Source organism: Miscanthus floridulus, chromosome 1 (assembly GCF_019320115.1).
Source record: "Miscanthus floridulus cultivar M001 chromosome 1, ASM1932011v1, whole genome shotgun sequence".
Taxonomy (NCBI): Eukaryota; Viridiplantae; Streptophyta; class Magnoliopsida; order Poales; family Poaceae; genus Miscanthus; species Miscanthus floridulus.
Window position 1 is genome coordinate 195,012,449 of NC_089580.1, and position 16,256 is coordinate 195,028,704.

The following is a 16,256-nucleotide window of genomic DNA, read 5'->3' on the forward strand; positions in this document are numbered from 1 at the left end:
GAGCCATGGCGCCCGGTCTATGGCACCTCCGGGCCCGACCTTTGGCTCCTGCCCAGCTACCGCTGCCAGCCAAGGCTTGGGCGCAAGAAGACAAGCACCTGGGCTACCGATGCCCGGGGGCTCCCCTGCGACGCTCCGAGGCGCACCCCTATCAGCTGCTCCTCCGACAGGGTCACGTCCGGGGCGTGACACAAGAAGACAAAGCTTCCCAGTGGCCTCCGGGGGCTGGAGGGCTTCTGGGCCCGCGCGTCAGCCTTGGAGCCGACCTCCGTCACCGCTAGGAAGACTCCAGAAGGTCTCACCCGGGGGAGGCCGGTCCAAGCCAACAAGACTTGACACTAAGGGTGTCAGAACAGAACAGCCAGACAACGCCTAGGCTTCTTTGGCTCCAAGACACCTCAACGGTCCACGATGCTCTGCTGCAAGGCCTCCGTGGACTCCGACGTACGTAGACCATAGACTAGACTCCCCAACCGACTTGTACCCGACCCATCTCATTATATATAAGGGATAGGGTCGGTCCTAGAGGGGAGAGACCGAAACAGAACTCATTCGCCACAACACCAAACCGCCTTCTCTGCTCTGAACCCCAGAGCAGAGCAATCCTCGGAGGAGCTCCGGCAGTTCCTCCACCGTCTCCCTCCTCTCCGGCGAGGGGGAGACACCTCCGGCGGCGAGGCAACACCACCATAGGATTGGCACCGAGCTAACCCCCTACCAAATCTCTCCCTCTACACTCTACTGTAAAGCCCTAAATTCTGGGTATTCTTGAGTACAAGGATCATCAGCTGCTAGACGTAGGGACTGACTTGGCCCGAACCAGGATAAACCCCTACGTCTCTTGTGTGTTTCTTGTGTTCTTGAGTTCACCCGAACCACCGTATCCGTCGTGCGACGACACCATCCCGAACAACATGCTTGCCGCGGTTTCGACCCCGCGACACCTGCCTCGCCAACGGTCGCCCCGACGATCTGTGGCAGTAAGCCCGACGACTGTTCCCTCCCCACGTACATCTCCTCACCTAGCAAGTGTTCGACAAAATGACTACGAGGGGAGAGCAAGGGAAGTGGGTGGTTAGGCTACCCTTTCCTGGATCCAAAGGTTTCCACATCTACTGGTACATACAGCCAAACAAACACGGTCTCTACTCAGCCTGTCTCATTTGGTCCAGTGAAACAAACACGAGAAGTTGCACCATGAAAGCTAGACTAAAGCTGGCCACAACCAGGCTAGGGGGCCGGGCCGGACAGGGGCTCCTTACCAAACACGCCCTCAATGTTCCATTAGTTTTCATCTTTGAGCAAAATGCTGTCGCAGTTCCACGGCACTTCAATGCCGCTATGGATATAAAAAAACAGATGGTTACATGCTCAGTGCAATGCAGGAGAAGATAATCATGCCTCCTTTATTTTCTTTCATTATACTAACATCCTATGCTGGGGAAAATAGATCTTTGCTTTTATATTCAAAGGGGCCTTGTGGCTGGTTTGATTTCCTTGTCAACTAATAAAAAGTTTGAAGGGATAGCTTGTTTGTGTATCTGATAGCTTGTTTTTTAAGTACTTGTTTGGTACACATGCTGTGTGCAGCTGGAGGGGTCACCGCTCGTGGAGGCCCAGAATGATAAATTCTTCAAGGCAAAGTGTGTTTGTCGCACTTGCTCATCAGCCAGTCAGCTACCACCACAACCAATGGACATCCAGAACATTCACAAGCTTTCTGAGTTGAGTAGCAGCTCATCTATTGCGTCAGAAGGATTGCCGCTACCATTCGACCAAGATGTGCTTATCCACATCAATTCCAATATCGCCACTAAAAGAACTCAGTTGTCATCTCTACTTGTTGCCTTCTAGTGCCTTGATGTCAGCCTGTTTGAGCTCAACAAACTTCCCGATTCTGAAAAGTATAGAATAAACTAATACTCAAATTTTCATTAGCAATCTTCTCTTTGTTAACGTGAAGTTGATTAACCAAAAATAATAAGCAGTGTACTGAATATCTACTGATTGTCTAACTTTGCTTCTTGACTACAATGATGATATGCTGATATAATTCACCCATATGACTGGTATTTGCGTATCAACTCCTAAAGACATATATGAACAGCGCATCATATCTGTGCCTGGCTGCCAGATTGACACAAATGATACTTTTGTGATAAGTACATCAAAGATTGATCTTTCTGAAATAGATTGCTCAATTTTCCATAAGATAGTCCAAAAGGCAGAAAAAGTTAGCCTAAAAGGGCAATTTGAAAAGCAGCTAAATTGAGAGTAGAATTGTATCAATCCATGCAAAAAGTTATAGCATCAGTCAAGCACACTGATAGTCACCATTCGAGGAACAAAACACCGTTACAGAAAGTACATTACCCCAGATCTGCCGGAAGCCTGAACCTGCCTATCCGAACACGTTTCAATGCATAAACCAATCATCAAGGAACATAAAGCATCAATTACTTACCAAGGGAAAAACAATAGAACAAAATGTTATTTGACTCACAAATTTGCATTCTATCGTGTCCAAGCATACAGTGCCAGACAAACTATGTGAAGAATACATAAAGAGCAGTTCTATCGTGTCCACGTGGCTTATTTGTATAGATCAGTGAATAGCAGTGTGTGGCACACATCACCATCAGGCCATCATGTGTTACAAATATGTGTGCGATGGAGGCAATGTGGTCATCAGGTATCTCCGGTTCCCATTCTAACAGTAAAGTGGAAAACAGAAGGCAAAAGCAACATTATGCTGCCATCTCAAACCAAGATCCAAATAAATATAGTAACCAACTTATTCTTCAAAATAAAATGTCATCTAGGAATGGACAATAAACTACATAAGAACAGGTGGACAAAAACAAACAAACCTGTCGCCCTGCATTCTGTACAAGTTCACGGACTTCATGATTTCGTCCTTCATGAACCTGCAAGAAGTCAACAATATCAACGAGCAATAGAAAATAACACGCGATGCTTAGCATGTTTAGAACATTTCTTCAGTCAAGTCTATTTGCAGCAACTAAAGAACAACTTGACATGTTAGAATGTTACTAGTATGTCCAACAAAAATGGGACTATAACAAGGCATTAGAGTAGGGACGAAGGGTAGAGGGGAAATTGCAATAACTACATGCTTGATTCCTCAACCAACAAGCATGTGAAATGTAATTACACTTCCTCATCTATGGAAATACTGTGACAGTGAAGAAGTGAAATATAAATGCTGTAATATAACAAAATATAGCTATTGCACCCTTTTTTACATTGCATCGATATGGCAATATACCCATTCCACTAGGCTTTGAAATATAATAATGCAGGAAAAGGTTCATCACAGGCAATCAACAGCAGCATGTTCTATTTATGCAAGTTAGGATAGTTTCAAATATTGCAGAAGGTAACTGAAACACATTGGAATTTATGTTAATTCCAAACAAATTATCCATGGAATTAGTTGCTTGCCATACGTTGTGATGGACTTCAAATGTTTGCCAAGCACTTTGGAAGGCTATAAAGTACCAACTAATACACAACCATTCCCAGAGGATACTATTCAAAAGAACTTTCATGTGGCTATAGTGGATATACAACAACCGATAAAGAGTAAGAGGACAAGCAAAATCACCTATTTTTTAATAGTCCTGAGGGCAAATAACAGCCACATTGCTCAAGTGAATAGGTGAATCCAAAAGCAAAGAGGAACAGGACAGAATAAATGAAGCTACAAAAAAAAATACCACTATCCTTAGGCGGGTCTTTCTTGTATCTGATTGGGCATCCAATGGTTCTACTAAATCAGGAATGCACATGACCCCATCAATTTTTGTGCCTTCACTGATAGCTATGAGGTGTTTTTTGTGCACGGCACCATCAATAGTTACCACATATCTGCAGCATCGAAAAAACACAAACCTGTCAGATCAAATTTATGTTCACTTTACCTACTGTTCATTGCCCAGCAACCATTTTAAAAATGATTTATAATTGGAAAACCATGCACGGAGAAGATTTGTATATTGATGCTATTCTAATGGTCTTCTTTCATAGTTCTCATATTTATATGGTAGAAGAGACGTCACTAAATATGTGTGCTACCAAATTCTGCATAATAATAATGAATAGTACTGTTCCAACACAACTCCGCCTATGGTGGGGCGCCTATGGGGTCCCAGCATAGCAGGTCCCAAGCCCTGGTAAAGGAGGAGGGTTATGTTAGGCTTGGCGAAGCCAAGTGTAAAAACTTAGCCTACTCTTATGGAGATGAAACCCAAAAGAATCCCGTTGGGGCGTAACCCTCTTAGCGACGCGCCATGTCGGAACCCGGATATGGTGTTAAATAAGCAAGGGCCGGGTCGTCACCCCCGTGACGCGCCGTGTCTTGATCTGGGCACGGTGTCAAGTGAGCAAGGATCGGGTCGTCGCATCCTCAGTGGCGCGCCACATCGGCGCCCGGGTGTGGTAAAAATGAGCAAGGGTCTTCACACCAGTCTCGACGGGTACGAAGGGTAACGAAGCTAGTCGAACCAATTAGGATCCGTTTAGGTAGCTGGAACGTAGGGTCTTTTACGGGTAAATTAAGAGAGTTAGTTGATACAACGGTTAGGAGGCGGGTAAATATCTTGTATGTCCAAGAGACTAAATGGAAGGGACAGAAGGCGAAGGAGGTGGACAATACTGGCTTCAAGCTCTGGTACACAGGGACATCTTCAAATATAAATGGAGTAGGAGTTTTGATTGATAAGAGCCTCAAGGATGGGGTGGTGGAGGTGAGAAGGCAAGGGGATAGAATCATATTAGTCAAACTTGTCGTTAGTGATATGGTCTTGAACATAATTAGTGCTTATGCCCCCCAAGTAGGCCATGATGAGAGTGCTAAGAGGCAATTTTGGGAAGACTTGGACGGCTTGGTTAGAGCGGTACCTAGTAGCGAGAAGCTCTTCATAGGAGGGGACCTTAATGGCCATGTCGGTTCAACAAGTGCAGGTTTTGAGGTGGTTCATGGAGGTTTCGGTTATGGTAGTAGGAACCAGGAGGGAGAGGAGATCCTAGCCTTTGCTACGGCTTTTGATCTGATGATAACCAACACTTTCTTTAGGAAGAGAGAGTCCCACTTAGTGACCTATAGGAGCGGACATTCCTCTAGTCAGATCGACTTTGTTCTTACAAGAAGGAGGGATAAACGCGCTTGCGTGGATTGTAAGGTGTTGCCAGGTGAATGCGTGGTTTCTCAGCACAAGCTAGTGGTGGCTGACTTCCGCTTTCTGGTACGAGCTCGTAGGGTTAAACAAGCCAAGATTGCAAGAACAAAGTGGTGGAAATTAGAAGGGGAGGCATCAAAGGTCTTCAAGGAAAGAGTTATTAAAGAGGGCCCTTGGGAGGACGAAGGCGATGCAAACAACATGTGGGAGAAGATGGCAACATGCATTCGGAAGGTTAGGGGCAGAGGTACTTGGAGTGACCAAAGGAAGTGGATGCGACTTGAAAGACGCTTGGTGGTGGAACGAAGAGGTGCAAAAGGCTATTAAGGAAAAGAAGGAATGCTATAAGCGCTTGTACCAGGACCGGTGTGCAGACAACATAGAGAAGTACAAGGTGGCAAAGAAGACTACAAAACGAGCGGTGGGAGAGGCGAAGGGATGGGCTTACGAGGGTCTTTATCAACGTCCTGAATACGAAGGAAGGAGAGAAGGACATCTATAGGATGGCTAGGGCTCGTGATAGAAAGACGAGGGACTTCAACCAAGTCAAGTGCATTAAGGATGAGAGGGAGCAGCTCTTGGTGAAGGAGGATGAGATCAGACTATAGATGGCAAGAGTATTTTGATAAGCTGTTCAATGGGGAGAATGAGAACTCCACCGTTTGGTTGGACGACTCGTTTGATGACACCAATAGGCGCTTTGTGCGTAGGATCCAAGAGCAGGAGGTTAGAGAAGCTTTGAAAAGGATGAAAGTGGGTAAAGCGATGGGACCTGATGGTATTCCGATCAAGGTGTGGAGGTGCCTCGAGGATTTAGGTATAGTATGGCTATCGAAGATGTTCAACAATATCTATCGATCGAACAAGATGCCGGAGGAGTAGAGAAGAAGCATATTGGTACCAATCTACAAGAACAAGGGAGACATCCAAAGTTGCACTAATTATAGGGGAATTAAGTTGATGAGCCACATGATGAAGCTGTGGGAGAGAGTTATAGAGCATCGACTGCGAGGAACGACGCGGGTATCTACGAACCAATTCGGTTTCATGCCCGGAAGGTCAACCATAGAAGCAATTTTCCTAATAAGACAAGTTACGGAGAGGTTCAGGGAACAGAAGAAGGACCTACACATGGTTTTCATTGACTTGGAGAAGGCTTATGACAAGATACCAAGGAATGTTATGTGGTGGGCGTTGGACAAACATAAAGTCCCAACGAAGTATGTTACCCTCATTAAGGACATGTACAACAATGCCATGACTAGTGTCCGAACAAATGATGGTAACACAGATTACTTCCCGATTAAAATAGGACTTCATCAAGGGTCAGCCTTGAGCTCGTATCTCTTTGCCTTGGTAATGGATGAAGTGATGAGGGACATCCAAGGGGATATCCCTTGGTGTATGCTTTTTGCAGACGATGTAGTGCTAGTTGATGAAAGCCAGGCAGGAGTAAATAGGAAACTAGCGCTGTGGCGGCAGACCCTAGAGTCCAAAGGTTTTAGAGTAAGTCGAACTAAAACAGAATACATGAGATGCGACTTTAGCAACGCTGCACATGAGGAGGGAGAGGTGCGGTTGGAAGGTCAAGTGGTGCCTAAGAAGGATACCTTCCGATATCTAGGATCGATGCTACAAAAGGATGGAGATATTGATGCAGATGTTTGCCATAGGATCAAAGCAGGGTGGATGAAGTGGCGCCAAGCATCTGGCTTTCTTTGTGACAAGAGGGTACCACAAAAGCTTAAAGGCAAGTTTTATAGAACGACGATTAGACTCGCTATGTTGTATGGAGCAGAATGTTGGCCTACAAAAAGGACGACATGTCCAACAACTGAGTGTCGCGGAAATGCGTATGTTACGCTGGATTTGCGGTCACACAAGGATGGACCGAGTTCGGAATGATGATATACGTGATCGCCTAGGGGTAGCACCAATCGAAGAAAAGCTTGTCCAACATCGGTTGAGGTGGTTTGGCCATGTCCAAAGGAGACCTTCAGATGCACCAGTGCATTGTGGAGTCCTAAGTCGAGATACCAACGTGAGGAGAGGTAGAGGAAGACCGAAATTGACATGGGAGGAGGCAATAAAAAGAGATCTAAAAGGATGGGATATACGTAGAGATCTCTGTTTGGATAGGAATGCTTGGAAAGCAGCTATTAACGTGCCTGAATCGTGACCAGGGGCTCATGTTGGGTTTCAACTCTAGCCTACCTCAACTTGCTTGGGACTAAAAGGCTTTGTTGTTGTTGTTGTTGTTACTGTTCCAGCACATGTTACTTTTGCATTACAGTATTCGGATAACAGATAACCTGCCAAAGACAGTAAACTTACTCTTTTGTTACATTTGAAGAAGGATGTGCAAGTTTTTGAGCAAACTCACCTAAAAGAGAGGACAAAAATCAAGCTTAAGTCTTGGGTGACAAAAAACTGCCTTTTTCCAAAGTATTCCCTCCGTTCCAAATTATAAGTTCTTCTAGCTTTTCTAGATACATACCACCCTCTGTCCCAAATTATAGATCGTTTTGGCTTTTCTAGGTACATAGGTTTTGTTATGCACCTAGATATACGATATGTCTAGATACGTAATAAAAGTTATGTATCTAGAAAAGTCAAAACGACATATAAGTTTTTTTTAGATCATAAAAAAAGACATATAAGTTGGAATGGAGGGAGTAGCTTTTACTATGTTCAAGGTACGTAGCAAAAGTTATGTACCTAGAAAAGCCAAAATGACTTACAGTTTGAACGGAGGGAGTACATATTACCAAGTATGATAAACTTACCATCATTTGTGACTATTATCAAACCAGACGTGGCAACATCAAGACGACCCACAGTAAACAAGCGTGGTTTTTGCTGCCCTGGTTGAATCTTGTTCTGTAAATATGCATAGAGATTTACCCAATACAGATTCATAGTCAGAAAAGGTTCAGCAATTTATCAATTCTTGTGAATTCCATTAACATCATTATAATATGAATGTTATGTGAGGCCCTGATATGGAACATACCCAGCCCTTCAAATAATCATTAAATAAGGAGACAACATACTTTGAGTCTTCGCCACATGAGCAAATGTACCTGTAGCACAGAAACAAAATTGATTAGATTGATGATTCCTTTTCTGTGATTCAAAAATATTTCACTGGAATACAAGATAATCATGGCATCATGATTAATGCACAGGTATGGTGTCAGAAATAACCTGAGTCCCAGGCTGAGCCAGTTCAAATATGCCTAAAGTCCCTTATGACTATGAACTATGATATTTCTATATACAGTTAAGTGAGCTTCCATGGACTTGTAGACCAAGAACCAGGGCTGAAACACATGAAGCCCAGGCCTTGGCTACACACCTACACCACTGATGATGTAGCACATAAGTCAAGTATGGAAAGCAAGACCAACCCCTTTGGCTTGTTAACAGCAAAATACAGCTTCGGAGGCAGCTTCTTGGAAATGCGATTCCCATTAACGTAGATAGAATCCTTTGAGATGTCAACTTTGGTCTGCACAAAATGAATTATTTTATCCTTTGATTTAACCACAGAAATGAAGTTTTGTTCATAGTATAATGCAATGGAAAAAGTTCGGTAAAAAATCAAGTCGTATAAAATGGTTCAAGTGTTCTTGGACCAAACAATTGTTGCTCTTAAGACCAACAGAGAGCAAATTTGGATGTGGCAACAACATTACTATGAAAGTAAAATATTATGGTACCAAAACAAGTATCTTCATGGAAGACAAAAACTCTGAGATTTCATACCTGAGGAGAAGTACAGACTGAACCATTGACAGTCACCTTCCCTTGGAAGATGAACTCCTCACTGGTCCTTCTTGATGCCACTCGGAAGAGTTGTCTAGTAAGCATCTTAACAGATACTGGTAATCAAAACCAAAAGTTTTGAAGAGTGAAGTGTTATATTTCTAGAGTTACTTGGAAGGAACTAAATAAAATCCAACCTCCACAATATTACAAATGACAAGTGGAAATAGCAACCCAAACTCCTAAAGGTATCAGGAGCAAACAAGCCAAGTATGCAATAGAAGCCGCCAATTTTGGGAGAGCTGTCTGATTCCAAAGGAGAACAACCTGGGTTTTTTAGTGTAGTTCATTTGGCCAAAAATGCTAGGTGCTAGTACAATCCAGGAGATATTCATAGTATCATACAAGCATGGTTATCTCCACAAACTAACAATAGCTGTTATACCACTAGAATCAAAAACCAAAAGCATCTGTCTTAACTAATCTGATCTAGGATAAGGAACGTTAAGCTATTACTACTTGATTCGAGGCTTGAGGTCAGAAATAGAGTAGGACAAGGACTACCTCCTGCGGCGGCAAGGACCTTGGCGAGCCGCTGCGGCTCCCGCTCCTTGATATTCTCATTGTAAAACCTTCTGGCCACCTTGGAGAACTTGGGCGGCGCGGTCGGGGCGGCCTTTTGGGCCTTGACGCTGGCATTGGAAGTAGCCGCAGCTGTGGCGGCGGCAACCGCGCCTTTTTGGCCCTTGAGGGTTTCCTTCTTGGCGGCCTTGTTGGCCTCCGCCTCCGCTAGAGCGATGGCTTGGAGCACGTCCGGCGGTGGGGAGGTGTTGAGGCGGGGCTTGCCGTTCTCTCCGCAGACGATCCACGGGATCAGCGGCTGCGCGGACGGGGCCTTTTTGGACGGGGTGGGCTCCGCGAAGGTGATGTTGAAATCCTGGGAGGCGGAGGTGAACGAGGTGGCGCGGAGGAGGAGGGGTGAGAGGCGGCGGCCTACGCGGAGCACGGAGGCGGGCCGGGAGAGGAAAGGGTGGAGGGAGACGGCAGCGGTGGCGAGGGCATGGGCAGGGGCGTGGGCGGGCGAGCGCTTCGCTGTTGCAAAGCTGCAGTCAGGATCGGATATCGCCGCGCTTGCGCCACGGAGAAGCTGGAGCTGAGAGCTGAGAGAGACCCAGACGAAAATGGGCAGCACAGAACTGGCCTGTAGGCTGCTGAGAAGAGGCCCGGTTCCATTCCGGTGCGGTCAGAACGGCTAAGGGCGTGTTTGGTTCACGAAAAGTTAGTTAGGTCACGTCGGATGTTACATGGATTATAGGGTGTTCGGACTAATAAAAAACTAAATTATAGATTTCGTGAGTAATCCGCGAGACAAATTTATTAAGGTTAATTAATCTATCATTAGTATTTTTACTGTAGCAATTAGTGTGTAATCATGGACTAATTAGGTTTAAAAAATCGTCTCGTAAATTAGTCTCAATCTATATTTTTAGTTTCGTAAATAGTCTATATTTAATACTTCATACATGTGTCCAAACATTCGATTTGATAGGACTAAATTTTAGTCCGGGGAACCAAACACAGCGTAAGCTTATCGGCTTTGGGCCTCTCGTACAAGGCTCCTTGTGGGCCGCCCCAGCCCAGTCCCAGTCCTAAATTCTTTTATTTTAAGAAAAAAGTCCATGTTACCTCCTCAACTTTCTCGAAAGTCCACTTTTTCTCTCTAAACTTTAAAACTGGGTAAAACACCTCCCTCAACTTATAAAATCATTCATCTTAACTCCCTACCCCGGTTATAAGCGGTTTTGAAAACGGTTTTGTCTTTTTTCTTTTTTATTTATTTCGGTTCAACCTTTAAAAAATCATAGTAAATCATAGAAAATCATAAAATGGAAAATCTAATTTTGTTAGACTCCACGTGAGTAGATCTACACAGTGAACATATAATATGGTATGTTTTAATATAAATTTTTTATTGTAGTTTTAGATCTATGTTTTTCTATAATTAATTCATAGCTGCAGTTTCTATGGTCCAATCATGGTGAATTTTTTATGGTGTGCTAATTATTTTATGCTCAAACTATAGTAAAAATTTCATACTCATTGGATCATGTATAACTTAGTTATAGATTTTATTTAGATTTATGCTTGTTAAATATAAATAAATCTATAACTAAGTTATACATTATCCAATGAGTATGAAATTTTTACTACTATTCAATCATACAATAATTATCTCACCATAAAAATTTCATCACAATTGGACCATAGAAACTACAGCTATGAATTATTTTAATTAATTACAAAAAAACATAGATTTAAAGATACAATAAAAACTTTGTACTAAAATATATCATATTATAAAACGACATATAATTCCTGTTGCTCAAAAAAACGTAATATAATTCCTTTCTGTTTTCTTAAAAGAAGAAAGTGATTTGTCTTTAAAAAGCGACTCTTTTTAACAGGGTATTAAAAATAGTATTCAAGTAGCACCTTTCATCTTCTGGATTCACAGTAGCATTTGGATATCTGTTTTCTTTTAAACAAGATCGTAGATATATCCTCTTCATGAGATTAGGTCTAGGAAGTTTCAAAGTTTCTTTGCTCCGAGGGTGGGTTATTTCACTCTCTTGTAAAAATGTTACTTAGGGCATATTTGGAATTGCTCCCCAAACTCTGCTCCACAAACTCCATCGTAGAAAGCTCTATAACCTATTTAGGTGCTCTCATAACTCTACTTTTTTTTCTTGAGAAAAGAGCGTAGAGCTAAACTATTTGGCTAAAAAACATGAAGCAGGGCTAAAAAGTACGAAGTGGAGCAGTCCTAAACATCCCCTTTCATTTTATTAAATTTCCACGTACACAAAAAAAAAGATATATCCACTTAATGAAATATTTACGATGGTATAGTTGTGAAAACAATACATACATTACCAAAAATGTGTATTATATGAATCACAGACTTTTTTTTGAAAAAAGAAATCATGAAATTTGAAAAATCCAAGTACCTAAAAGTTTTATGTGAAAAAAGAGATGTTCAAAGTTATTATAGTCACATCACAACAAGTAAAACCAAACCGAACTAACTAATAGATGGGACAAAAGTAATTTAAGGCATGTTTGGTTTTCCTGGTGTTCGATTTTGGACGGCTAGGGTCGTGATCTCTGTCTTGAGATGGAGCTATCTAGGAGGGCTTTATCTAAACACGCCTTATGGCTCATTCGGTTCAGTCGATCTAGACCGGTAATGATTCCTATTGACCGAAGCTTATTGAAATTTTATAACGAATCCAGCCTAAAATATTTTCAAACAACCACCCCTTCAAACGAACGTGGCCTTAGGAGAAGTTAGAAATATACCCAAGTTTTTCACTTTTCAGCCCTTTTTTCGAAAGTTTCTCACAAATATGCCCCTGGAGGTATGATTTCAAAATCTAGACCCTTAGCTTGGCGCCAGCATCGTTGGCGCCAAGATAACACGGTAAGGCGCCAGAACCTTTAGCGTGAAGCCCATTATACACGTGGACAACATTTGATGATGTGGCAGGGGTCTTGGCGCCAAGATCCATGGTGGCATGCTTGGCGCCAAGATCTATGGCGCCAAGCCTGGAATATCTAAGTCGTTCGTCCTCTCTCTCTTTTCCTCTCTCTCCCTCTCTTCTCTCTCCCCGTCGGTGACCGCCCACGCCACGCCCGGCCACGACCGCCCGCGCTCGCCCTCGCCCACGCCGCGCCGTGCGCGCGCCGCCCGGGCCCGTGCCCTGCTGCGTCGGCCGTGCCCGCGCCCTACCGCGCGGCCGCTCCTACCAGCGCCCGCACTCACGGCTCGCCTCACCGCCCCAGCGCCCTTACTCGCGGCTCACCCCGCCGCCCTAGCACCCGCGCCTGCGGTCGCGTCTCGCCGCGCCGCGCCCACGGCCGTAGCTCGCCCCGCGGACGCCGCTCCCACGCCCTCGCCCGCGCCTTCGTCGATCTCGTCCTTCGCGTCACCTGGACAGGTAAGATTTTGTAATATGCAATGTAGGTATAAATTTGATTTAGTTAGTAAGATAGATATAGTTAGATAGCTAGTGTACATAGATATAGTTATTAGCTAGTTAGTTGATTTAGTTAGTGAGATAAATATAGTTAGATAATTATAGTTAGATAGCCAGTGACAGTTATTTAGGATTTATGGTGTAGTTGGTTGGTATGTATTATTAGAGAGGTACTATATATATAGCCGCTACTTTGGACTAAATGGACTATGTTTGGATTTTTCTATGAAGTAATAGATGGAAAACCTAGTGACCATATATCATGGAGGCATCGTGGAAAGAGATCGCTATGGATATGTTGAGTTTGTTGAGATGCATAACGTGCCTGTGTTATTCAATGAGAAGCCTTCATTTAGTGAGTTGGTTTCAAGGGCTCGGGTGGAGCTACATTGCCTTGGAGATGATGATGATGGCATCGAAGTTGAGGGTGTACTTCACCTAGGTTACCCTCCCAACATGCTAAGGAAGGTGATCCCAATTTGGTGTGCAGATCAATGGGAGAGATATGTGAGATCGGCTATGAAGAGCCAGTTTCAAAGTTTGGACGTGGTTGTGCGTCGGGTGTTAGTCGATCCCATCCCTCATGGGTTTTTCCCACCAATGGGTCAGCAAGCACACTTTGACCCTCCCATCGTGGAACCTAATGCGGACGTGGAGGTTGCACCTACGGTTCCAGATGCTCAATCTACCCCCCACGAGGCAGTTGGAGATGCTTTTCAGACTCATGATGTTGTGGCAAATCCTCCTCATGGGATCCCTTTGACACTGAATCATCCGAGTAAGTGTCATATCCGCCTTGTCTTATCCGCCATGTCATTCTTTTCTCATTTTCTATACTTATGTTGCAGGAGATATTCCTAACAATGTGTATGTGCTTCCTGTTGCTACGCAAGTGCACTGTGGAGATGGATTCCGTGGCTCTAATAGTATTGAAATTATTAATGATTCGGAGCCATATGAGATGGCGAGGGCTCTTGATTCTGATGATGATCGGCCGATTGGAGAGCTGACAGAGAGTGATGTTGAGATGATGAGGCGTATCTTTCCCGACCGCCATGATCCAAGAGTTCACGAGTTCAGCGATCTTACTCTTTCTGATTAGGCGTGTGCAGAAGGACGTGATGATGAGCTCCTAGAAGCTCATGAGGTCGGCCCTAACATGGTAATTGAGGAAGGCAGGGTATTCAATGACCTCCCTACATTGAAGAGGTGGTTGCAGACGTTTGTAGTGATACGAAAGAGACCTTACAAGGTCTTGCATTCATATGCAGAGCGCCATTACACTATTGTGTGTGAGAAGGAACGATGTCCATGGAGGGTTTGTGCAAGGAAGCAAAAGGTCACCGAAAAATGAAAGATCACAAAAGTTGTGGGGCCACATAATTGTGCTGACCATGTGCTGACACTGAAGCATCGACAGTTGACATCTACCCTCATCGTCAAGCGGTTGATGGGAATATTATAGGGAGAACCCAACATGAAGGTTAGGACAATTATCAGAACCGTTGAGGAGTTGTATGGAGGTTATGTAATAACTTATGGTAAAGCTTGGAGGGCTAAGTAGCGAGCGTGAAAGATGATATATGGGGACTAGGAGGATGGGTATGAGCAGCTACCAGTACTTTTCAATGCAATCAAAGCGGTTAATCTAGGCATGCATTATGAGTACATCCCAAAACCAAATGCATGGAAGGATGGTAGGCAGATATTCTTCCATGCTTTCTGGTGCTTCCCTTAGTGTGTCGAGGCCTTTAGGCACTGTCGTCCTATCTTCTCCATTGATGGTACGTTCTTGATTGGCAAATACCAGGGCACACTTTTTATAGCCATATCCTGTGACGCGAACAACAAGTTGGTTCCTTTGACATTTGTTTTGGTTGATCAGGAGAACAATGACAGTTGGGGATGGTTCTTGAGGCTAGTCCAGATACATGTTGTTGGGCCTAGCAGGGAGGTTGGTGTCATATCTGATAGGCACCAGGGCATACTTAATACCGTGCGAGAGTAGGTAGAGGAGTATGCACCTTTGCACAATCGTTGGTGTACTCGGCACCTTGCCGAGAATCTACTCCGAAAGGATGGCGTGAAGGATAACTTTGACCTATTCCAGGAGGCTGCTCGATAGCTTGAGGACAAGTACTTTCAGAAAAGTTGGAGCAGGTCAGAACCACATTAAATACAGAAGGTAGACAATGGCTCACAGGTTTGATGAGGGATTTGGACAAATGGACAAGAGCCCTCGACGCCGGTGGATGGAGGTACGAGTTTCAGTGCAACAACATGGCCGAGTCATTCAATAAGTTGCTATTGGGGATCCATGGTATGCCTGTGTGAAAGGATCGAGATGCCCAAGAGGGGGGGGGGGTAAATTGGGCTAATTCGAAATTTTCTTGCAATAATCAAATCCTACGGATAGCCCAATTAACCCCTTGTGCCTAGAAAAGTGTTTCTATCAAATTAACGCACAAAAGACTTGCAACCTATATTCCAAACTTACTATAGCATGGCAATTCTATGAATGTAAAGACAAGTATTGAATTGCTCAAAGTAAATACTTAAAGTAAATGCTCAAAGTAAATGGAGAGAGGAACGCGGCGATGTTTTGCCGAGGTATCGGAGAGTCGCCACTCCCCACTAGTCCTCGTTGGAGCACCCATGCAAGGGTGTAGCTCCCCCTTGATCCGCGCAAGGATCAAGTACTCTCTATGGGTTGATTCTTTGACACTCCGTCACGGCGAATCACCCAAAGCCGCTCACAACTTGAGTTGGGTCACCCACAAGCTCCGCCGGGTGAACACCAAGCTCCCAATCACCACCAAGCCATCTAGGTGATGGCGATCACCAAGAGTAACAAGCACGAACTCTCACTTGACCTCACGAAGCCTAATGAGATGATGGATGCACACTTGTCTACTCTTGATTCACTAATGAGGTTTCACTCTTGGATTCTCAAATCACAAACACCTCACTAGGACCTTGCTCTTCTTGGCACTCACAAACGTGTTTCTCAGCTGTTGGAATGAGCAAAAGTGACTCCACACACGAGTGGAGCTCTATTTATAAGGCAGCCTGAAAAACAAACCGTTATGAGCTTCTGCGGGGTGACCGGACGCTGTAGAGGATGATGGCGATGGTGGCGGTGAGGATGCAAGATCAATAGCAATGGCGGCCACCTTCTCATTGTCACTATCATCATCGGATGATCCACTTGATGAATCAATGTCCGTGAGCCAATCACCGATAATGTAGG

The 16,256-nt window shown here is 44.2% G+C and overlaps 1 protein-coding gene across 1 annotated transcript; it reads right to left on the reverse strand.

Annotated features, from left to right (window-relative positions):
* Positions 1-1,591: 1,591 nt before the first annotated feature.
* Positions 1,592-10,202, reverse strand: LOC136469395 (putative ribosomal large subunit pseudouridine synthase SVR1, chloroplastic). The gene is made up of 11 exons (XM_066467606.1): positions 10,171-10,202; positions 9,534-10,129; positions 8,970-9,049; positions 8,612-8,712; positions 8,215-8,284; positions 7,988-8,081; positions 7,536-7,584; positions 3,741-3,891; positions 2,872-2,927; positions 2,374-2,430; positions 1,592-1,897 (listed from the first exon to the last, which is right to left on the reverse strand). The coding sequence occupies exons 1-11, from the start codon at positions 10,200-10,202 to the stop codon at positions 1,837-1,839; spliced, it is 1,347 nt and encodes a 448-aa protein (XP_066323703.1). The 3' UTR covers positions 1,592-1,836.
* Between the last annotated feature and the right edge of the window lie 6,054 nt (positions 10,203-16,256).

Bases quoted from the DNA above. Each gene is read 5' to 3' on its own strand.
- LOC136469395 (XM_066467606.1), bottom strand. From the start codon at position 10,202: ATGGAACCGGGCCTCTTCTCAGCAGCCTACAG. The intron at 8,285-8,611 runs GTTGGTCTTGCT...TCTGTGCTACAG, and splicing joins GCTGTTAACAAGCCAAAGGG to GTACATTTGCTCATGTGGCG. The intron at 7,585-7,987 runs GTAAGTTTATCA...CCTCTCTTTTAG, and splicing joins GATAATAGTCACAAATGATG to GTGAGTTTGCTCAAAAACTT.